This window comes from Camellia sinensis, chromosome 14 (assembly GCF_055761805.1).
Source record: "Camellia sinensis isolate YWXY chromosome 14, ASM5576180v1, whole genome shotgun sequence".
Classification (NCBI taxonomy): domain Eukaryota; kingdom Viridiplantae; phylum Streptophyta; class Magnoliopsida; order Ericales; family Theaceae; genus Camellia; species Camellia sinensis.
In genome coordinates, this window is record NC_138974.1 from 110,982,615 (window position 1) to 110,992,316 (window position 9,702).

The window sequence follows — 9,702 nt, forward strand, 5'->3', positions numbered from 1 at the left end:
CCTTGCCCCTTCACAATCTTCTTTTCAGTTTTTGAAGCAAGTTTTGGTGGAAAAGTTTTGAGTTTTTCATTACTCTTATCTTTTGAAGTAGGGTCCCTAAAATTAGGCTTCTTTTTCTTTAAATTTTTTTTGAACTATTTAGTAAACATAGCCGTCATCTCGGAGTCTAGATCAAACTCAGTCTTAGGAGTTTTTGCAATCTAATGAGCACTAGTGAAAGCCACACTATCTTTTTGTTTTTTCTTAGAAATCTGGTGGGCTTCATAAGTCTGCAAGTTTCCAACTAACTAATCAAGCTTGAGGGTATCAACATTCTGAGCCTCCTCAATAGCTGTCACTTTTGATTGGAACCTCTCGGGTAAAGATCTCAAAATTCACGATGTCACTAAGTTTAGCATAAAAATCATCAAACATCTTATCATCACGCATAAAAAGAGTTTCAAGGCAGAGGTGAGGCGTTGAAGTTTTAACCTTTTAACAGAAGTAATAACCTCGTGAATTATTTCAAGAATGTCCCAAGCCTCTTTTGCTACCTCACACGTGCAAATACGACGAAACTATTCAGGTGTGACAGAGTAAAAAAGGGAATTGAGAGCCTTACTGTTCCAACTCAAGTTTTGATAGTCGAATGCATCCCATTTATCAAGGGGTTTGGGAATATCAACATCATCAATGGTGACAATAAGCTTAATCCACCCATAGATCACTCAGTGCCAAACTTTCTCATCGATAGATTTTAAAAGCGCTCTTATACAAGCTTTCCAATAAGAATAGTTTGTACCATCTAGTAACGGAGGTCTATGGATCGAGTTACCTTCATGGATTGAATCCATATCACCAATCACACAAAATCACACTCCTATAGTTTTGATAAAAACAAAGAGTGACCTGCTCTGATACCAATTGAAAAACCTAAGTGATTCGTGATTAGTGATTAGATCAAGATTTAATTGTTCTAATTCCCAACCAATTAAAACTCACAATCTAAATCATCAAGCATGTACGAAAGTGATTTAGATTGTTGTTTCATAAAACAATAAATCGATACAAACAATTTTTACGTAGAAAAACCACAATTGAAGCACCTTCAATTGTGATCAAAAAATCACGGGCGAAACGCCACAAATCAATCCACTACTGAAGAAAGAAAGATTACAAAGATATCAAACTAATTACCGAAATGCTTCCAATTTGTCTTCAAATCTTCTGTATATCTTTCACTGCAACCTTCATTTCGGAATTGATTAGATTGATGTTGAATCCACAACATCCATTGTCGAATCAACGACTGCACACAGCATCAAACTCCTTTGATTACTCTGTGCTTGAATCTTCAGATTCTACCGAAGAAGAATACTCTCAAAGAAGATCAAACAAACTCCTTGATGTGTGCTTATAAGAACATGAGTTCAAAACTCTATCAAACATCAAGAAAAACTAGAAAAATATCCCCAAAAGAAAACCCTAAAACTCTTAGGCCCTGTTTGATTGGGGGATATGAAGATTGAGATTAGATATTATATCTGGTGGGGTCCATATATCCCATGTTTGCAAGTTTTTTTTTAAGGGGATATAATATCCGGTGGGATTGTATATCCACCAAAAGTGGAGGATATACAATACCATTCCCTCCCCTCCCATTATATCACATCCCCTTGGTTGGGATATGATGTAAAAAGTCCAATTTACCCTTTTGTCTATCTAACATAATATAACTTAATATATTTTTTTGAATTTAATATAATATAATTATTGAATTTAATTTAATATAATATAAATATTATTGAATTTAATATAATATAATATAATATTATTTAATTTAATTTAATTTAATTTAATATAATTTAATTTAATACAAATTTTGAATTTAATATAATATAATATTATTGAATTTAATTTAATTTAATATAATATTATTGAATTTAATTTAATATAATATAATTTAATATAAATTTTGAATTTAATATAATATAATTATTGAATTTAATTTAATATAAATATTATTGAATTTAATTTAATATAATATAATATTATTTAATTTAATTTAATTTAATATAATATAATTATTGAATTTAATTTAATATAATATAATTTAATATAAATTTTGAATTTAATATAATATAATATTATTTAATTTAATTTAATATAATATAATATTATGAGGGCAATCTTGGAAATTACTTGTTATATCCCACAATATATTTTGTAAAACAAACATGCATAACATATATCCAATCTTATATATCAAGTCAACAAACATGACTTGGGGGATATACTATCCAATACTTATATTCTATTCATTATATATCCTGACTAAATCCCACATCATATTATATCCTCTATTTTATATTCAGTGAAACAAACGGAGCCTTAAAGAAGATATAAAAAACATAATCCTAGATTTGGAGCAACTTGAGGTTTTATACAAGTTGAGATTGTGAGGTCCGCTTGAGCGTGGCAATGGACGCTCAAGCGGGGACTCTATATCGCGTGTTTCAAACCAGGGTTTATACTCGAGCGTAAGATCCCACGCTCGAGCGTAAAAACACACCACTCAGTATATTTTGCAGACAAGCCAAAATACTGTGAGGGTGGAATCTCCGCTTGAGCGGGAAGACCAAAAACATAAGAAAATTACAGCTCAATTCAACCCAAGATTGTCCACGGAATTTGACAATAAGTAGGGTCCTAACAAAAGTGAAAGCAGGCGGGAGTGTCTTATGTTGTTAAACAAACCATGACATACACTGACCAAAAACAATGATGCTAAAACCCACTGAATGTTGACATAATACTCTTCATAATGACAGGAACATTACAGTGAAATTTTCGTTCTAGAACTTCTTTAGTTTGAGTGACTACCATTTTCCATACAAATCATTGTCCTACTTATGACTTTTGGTTTCAGGATAACGATCATTTCACGAATAAAAATTTCGCTAGTCACTGAAGTATTTTATTTTCATCTTATCTTCTGATCTGGGAGTGTTTTTATAGCAAAGCTCAAGGAAGAATGGCTTCCAATTCCACTAAAAACCGTCATAATGATGAGCAATAAGATAATTGATTTTTCTATGTTGTTCACTATTGCAAGCACTATAGCAAGAAAAGTGCAATCTACATGATATAAAGGATTAGGAACCCCTGAATTGATTGCAAACATAACCTTCAAATAACTTTACAGCACATTTCAAGATGACTACGTAATCTAATTTCATACTAATATTAGCTTTTCTGACCAAAATGTTAGAAAAAGACTAGAAAAAATTTAGTTCATGCCTTGTTTGTTTTTTTTTCTTGCAGATGAATTTAATAGCAAAGCTAAATAACCCATATATTGTCGAGTGCAAAGATGCATGGGTGGAACAGGTAGTCAATAAGCACCCACATTCTTCTTGTTTTCTGTTTTCATTATGGATTTCTCAAAGAGTAAAGTTGGTCTCGTTTTCAGAATCCATTTTGTAAAGAACACTAAAAACTAATTGGTGAAAAAATAATGAAAAATTCAAAGAACACTGGTCATTTTCATACTTTTTTTTTTTTTTTTGAAAATTCAAAAATTATCTTTTTGGTGTTTATTTTCACCACACATGGTTTTAGTATTTTTTTTTATAAAACAGGTGTTTTGATTCATTTTTAGATACTCATTTTACTGCTTTTACATGAGATGAATTGCACTGGCAATTTTAATTAGAAAATTCATACATTACTATCAAACTTAAAGATTGTATATGTTGATCAATTACAGGGATGCTGTGTGTGTATTGTAACAAGTTATTGTGAAGGAGGAGACATGTAAGTCAGTACTGTACTTAATCAAGTGTTTAATTTTCCAAGATATCTGAATTAACATACAGTACCCTCTTTGGTATCATTTTCATTTCCAAGGCTTTCATTTTCATGTTTTTGGAAACATAAATAATGAAATGTTCGAAAACACCCATCGTTTCATTTTTTTGCGATTTGTTTTTTAAAATTATCAAATAATTTAAAAGTATTTCCTTAGAAAAGTATAATCTTTGCCTAATAACCTTGAAGTTATGGGTTTAAATCTCAAGGCAATCACTTTGTGCATTACGCCAAAAGTTAGGTGTGTACCCAATTTTTCTCCTCTAAAATATACATTAATATGTACAATTTGAGGGCTGTTGTTTTTTTCTCCCCTTAAAAAAGTGATGTTCTCAACAAAATTTCACAAAATAGTAAATTTTCCATGTCGAAATCAACATTGGTCTATAACCTACATATTTACCAATCCATGGTACTGATATTTCAGGGCTGAGATAATAAGAAAAGCTAGAGGAACATTTCTGCCCGAGGAGGTAAGAAAACACAAAAGATTTGGAAGAAACATCATGGCCTTTAGAATCATCAACTGATGCTAACAATTAATACTTACTCTTCTTCCATTATCTCCCTCAGAAGCTCTGCAAATGGCTGACTCAGCTTTTGCTAGCCGTGGACTATCTTCATTCCAACCGCATCCTTCACAGGGATCTTAAGGTATATATCTTCAGCTATTTCTACTGAACAAGAGCTTAATTATGTCATAATTATCATCCTTTTAAGTTATTTATCTTTTTCTTGACTCCAGTGTTCAAACATATTTCTTACAAAAGACAATGAAATCAGATTGGGTAAGAAGGCAAAAAGAATGAATATGATTTGATTGATGTATATGGTCCTCCAGGCAGTTTTTTTATCTCATGATCATAAATGTACAGGTGACTTTGGACTTGCAAAGCTGCTCAACAAAGACGACCTTGCTTCTTCGGTAACACCTCTTTCAGTTTTTTTTTTTTTTGTTGGGCATACATAACGGTTGAGATCAAGGCCTTCTGTAAGTTGATCAGATACCATTCACTAGGAAAACCATGTGTAGCAATTTGGAACATCGTTTAGTGTTTCTTAAACCTTTCTCTAGATTGGAATCTTACGACCCTGGTTCTACATAATCAAGGGCATCTTTCTACACTTAGACTAACTAACCCAAATGGACATCCTCCGAAAGATGGTCTGGAATGGTCTGAAATAACAAATCCGCTGTACACAATAATTTTTAACTTGATGGCAGTAAAAGTATGCCCTATGTTCGGTACACAGGAATTCCCGACATGTATATGTGTGCAGAATTTATTTCCTAATCATACTTTATCAATTTGTATATATTCAAATGAAATAAACTTGTATTCTACAATTGAATTTATCAAATACAACACTTGCATTCCATCAGTTCATTGATCTTTTTTCTAAGGTCCAATCTAATATTACATTCAGACACTCAGATAAATTCTCTCCTAGTATTGGCTTCAGTCAATGAGTTTTGTACGCTGTTAATGCTTGAGAAGAAATGGCACCAGCTTTTCTCTACCTATTAATGGTGCTTCCTTAAATCTTATACAGGTGGTGGGCACTCCAAACTACATGTGTCCAGAGCTTCTAGCAGATATACCTTATGGCTACAAATCCGACATATGGTCCCTAGGTAGCTAACCCCTTTTGTATACTTCGATTTTTCTTCTAACAGAGCAGAATGGCGAAAAATGATTCTTATAGCCGATCCCACTTGATTGGGACACAAGACTTAGTTTGATTTGAGTGAGAACTTCATGGCATGACTCATCCATGAATGACATGTTGCTACTGTCTCAGGTTGTTGTATGTTTGAAATAGCTGCCCATCAACCTGCATTTAGAGCTCCTGTAAGTCTCATCTTAACCAATATTAAGAATTTTTCCATAATATGTTGCTACAAAATGTGTTAAAACTATATCACGCACGGAATCAGATTATGTGTCTTCTCTTTATAACTTGACCAACAGGATATGTCCGCTCTAATAAACAAAATAAACCGGTCCTCTATTTCTCCACTCCCAACCGTTTATTCCTCTACATTGTAAGCGACTAACATTCTAATCCATGAAAATTCTTACTTTATTAGTAATTAATATATCTGTTTAATTGAAATGAGTGGCTTTCCACACTGCAGGAAACGGTTGATCAAAAGCATGCTAAGAAAAAAGCCAGAACACAGACCAACTGTGAGTTTTCATAGCTTAACCCCCGTGTCTTTCCAATTTCAAAACAATGACTAATTTTGATGCCTGTATGCTAACACATGTAGGCTGCAGAGTTATTGAGGCATCCCCATCTAAAGCCATATCTTGTTCAATGCCACAACTTACCTCCTGGATTTCTTCCAGTGACATCTGACAACAATTACAAGGATAAATCACCAAGAACCCTACTTTCTGAGAAACCAAACATCCAAAAAGACCCAGAATTTGGGAAGAGAAGACTGCTAAAGGAGTCAGATGATGGTCAAGCAGTTGATGAAAATGCAAGTGTTCCAAGACAAAAGGAATCAAGAAATGACGTGCCCATTTCGTTTTATCCCCATCAAGCTAAAGTTGAAACTGAAAGGGAGAGTCTTTGTACTATCTGTTCCAAGGAAATATTGACAGGTGATGAAGATTCAACCACTGAAAATTCCCAGAAAGTGCAAGCTATGGAAGAACCTGATACAGTGATTGAAGGAGCTAGTGAAGAAGATCACAAGAAAATGGCAGCATTTAGTACTTGTGTGTATAGAAATGGATTTCTTGAAGATGAAAGATCATCAGAAACTAAGTCAGTCTTCAAACACGAGCAAGAGAAAGTACCCTTATGCTGTACTCGTACAACAGAAATCCCCAATCAAAATCCAGAACTTGCTTCCACTGAAAATATGTCATCAACAAGTACAGTGACACTACAATGTGCACATGAAGGAGGAGAAAAAGCAGACGAGCTTAGTCCTTGCAAGCATACAGGAAAAGAATATGCTCATGAATTGAATCGGCTTTTTAATGTCAACTCAACAAAAAGTACAATAACTTTGTTGTATGGTGACACGACAAAGATTATATGGGATACTCTGAGCCAACAAAGATCAGAAGCTCTGGAATCGCTGCTTGAGCTTTGCGCGGAATTACTCAGACATGAAAGGCTCGAGGAACTTGCAGGCGTGCTAAGGCCATTTGGGGAAGAAGGCGTTTCATCAAGAGAGACAGCAATTTGGTTGACAAAAAGCCTAATGAACATTCAAAATCAGGCTGGGAAAAAGTAGCACCACGACCTTTTTTTTTTTTTTGAAAATTTCCTGAGAAAGTATTTAGTACTTGCTTTCATGTAACTTAAAAAGTTTGAGAATCTCCTTAAAAAGTATTTAGTATAGGCTATCTTCATCTCAATCAATATTACCTCTCCTTTAATTGTCCTAACACTGCTTTGTGTTAATCACACTTCTTTGGTGCCTAAAATATATATGCTCTGCATCAATTTGATCCCAACATTTCAATTGTGTTAATTTGTGCTTTCTTTTTCAAAGGTGTAATTTCGTTCAAAAATTATCTTGACTATGAATACTTACGGCGTCAACCATGGGGACTAAAAAGAAACAAAATGCATACTTCAAGAAGCAAAGAGTAATTAGCCCTTTAATTGTAACTTGAAAGCTTTGAGAAGTGAAAATTTAATATTCTAACTTGAATGTTATATTTAGTTTTTTCAAAAATAAAAAAATAAAATGAACCAAACTTAAAAACACAGATAATTGTAATGGAATTTTAAATTTGATTACAGCCTTTTATTTGGTCCACTTTGCAAACAAGTTTGCATTGCACCCTCAATCCCAACTTTCGTTCTTTTGGAGCATCACCATTTTTCATAGGTTAGCTTGCCCTAACGGTTGATGACAAGCTATTAGCTTATTTTTCCTTCAAATGACAAATGTAATTTAGCCATGTTATAAAAAAATAAAAATGTAATTCAAATTAAAATTCAAGTCAAATAATACCAAGTGTGGGGACATTATTTTGTCTTGTCCACATGGTTTGGCTGTTAGCTGAGGTGTCACGTGGAGGAATATTATTTGTCAAGGTGTGATGTGACCACACCAGAGCCGAGATATACAGATAGCGACCAGAGTCCTAGTAGAAGATTGATTCCTAGGTTGGACAAGTTAGGGCGCCTTGAGGAGGTTAATCCTAACCCAACTAGAAGGATGAGTCCTAGGTGATTTGTTATTCCTAAAGAGAATAAGAGTTATATTGGAATATGCTCACTAGGAGGAGGACACTAGATATCTATATAAAGACAAGCACCCTCATGGGTCAAAGGTATGTGTGATTTATTGCTTGAGTGAATTGTTACTCTATTTGTTTGTCTTTGACAGATATTGTTATTGATTTGATCATCGGAGTGCCCTCCCAGTTGACAAGCAACCAAGTTAGTTATTTTGCTCATCTTTTTTAGGTGTGGATTTCATATAGTGCATGTGCTCTTTGGCTTTGCTCCCGAAATCTTAGGAGGAAGATTTGATTTGGTTGTGTGGTCAAGAGAATGTGTTGATAGTTATTTTATTTTATTTTTTTTCCTTTCCACCTCAATAAAGAGAACTTTCAAAAGCCAATATATACCAACAAAAAGACAAGTAAATGAAAAATAAAATAAGTGAAAAGAGAAAAAAAAAAAGTAATTGATTGAATGAATAATGCAATTATTGAAATAAAGATTGCACTGATTGAATGAACAATACAATTACAAGATTACATTACCTTAAAACCTATATTCAAAGCTACCTGACGCAACGTAGAAATATGAACAACAGTAGAATCGCGCAATAAGGAAAATTACAACTCTTCTACAATCTGTTAAATTTTAAGATTATTAGAATTATGGGCAAAGAAGAGAATGAAAACAAGAAACTAATTAATGAAACAGAAACTAAAATCGAAGGGTAAATTATACAAATAGTCCAAATAGTTTATATGATGTGTTAATTTGGTTCCTGTTATTTCAATTTGCTCGATTTTGCCTTTCATTTAACGGATTGTGTCATTTTAGTCTAATAAATAACGGTTGTTAAGTTTGGTGAACGGAAAGCCAAGTTATGTGTCAATTTGGTCCATGTAGTTTACACAATGTGTCAATTTGGTCCCTAGGGACCAAATTGACACATTATAGACTGTCCGTCCATCAAATTTAATAACCATTATTTATTGGACTAAAATGACACAATATGTTAAATTAATGGGCAAAATCGGGCAAATTGAAACAACAGAAACTAAATTGATACATCGTGTAAACTAAGGGACCATTTACATAATTTATCCAAAATCAAAATTAATAAATAAGAAAATTACATTATATCAAATCATTTTTATAGTATTCTATACTAAATTAGAATATGTTAATTAAATATTAATTTGAAAATAATAAAACAAAAATATTTATTTCCTTAAAGTTCAGTCTTTATCATTTTCCCCAGTTTGAGAAAACTCATTCTCGAGTTTGTTAGAATCCAGCAGTTCCCTGAATATAAATGTGTTTGCAATTAATTGAATAAAATAAATAAAGAACAAAATAAATAATTCAAAAAATAATTTAATAAATTAAAATATGAATTTAATGCTTACGGTGTGTACAAACAAATAACTTTTAGTCAAAATTTGTGCTGGACACAATCTCCTTAAAGCAAATTTCGCCATTGTTCCGGTGTTTTCGAGATTTACCGACGTCTGCTTCCCAAGATGTAACGACTAATTTTGGAAATGCAGTACTACAATTCCAAGACTAGAAAACCAAAGCAGTGCTGTAACTCTCTCTTTCTCACATATTCTTCCTAAAATTCTAACTTACAGAATAATGTTGGAAACAATG

The 9,702-nt window shown here is 32.8% G+C and overlaps 1 protein-coding gene across 3 annotated transcripts in view; it reads left to right on the top strand.

The window, feature by feature from the left end:
* NEK5 (Serine/Threonine kinase catalytic domain protein) overlaps positions 1-7,333 on the top strand; it is a 30,292-nt gene extending 22,959 nt beyond the window's left edge. For all 3 annotated transcript variants that reach the window (XM_028268225.2, XM_082907071.1, XM_082907072.1), the window contains 11 exons: positions 3,304-3,369; positions 3,749-3,795; positions 4,277-4,322; positions 4,423-4,503; positions 4,595-4,637; positions 4,725-4,774; positions 5,404-5,485; positions 5,653-5,702; positions 5,823-5,896; positions 5,990-6,041; positions 6,125-7,333. In XM_028268225.2, coding sequence (XP_028124026.2) covers positions 3,304-3,369; positions 3,749-3,795; positions 4,277-4,322; positions 4,423-4,503; positions 4,595-4,637; positions 4,725-4,774; positions 5,404-5,485; positions 5,653-5,702; positions 5,823-5,896; positions 5,990-6,041; positions 6,125-7,108 — 1,575 coding nt within the window. In that variant the 3' untranslated portion in view covers positions 7,109-7,333. The remainder of the gene's footprint in view (positions 1-3,303; positions 3,370-3,748; positions 3,796-4,276; positions 4,323-4,422; positions 4,504-4,594; positions 4,638-4,724; positions 4,775-5,403; positions 5,486-5,652; positions 5,703-5,822; positions 5,897-5,989; positions 6,042-6,124) is intronic.
* The last annotated feature ends 2,369 nt before the right edge of the window (positions 7,334-9,702 follow it).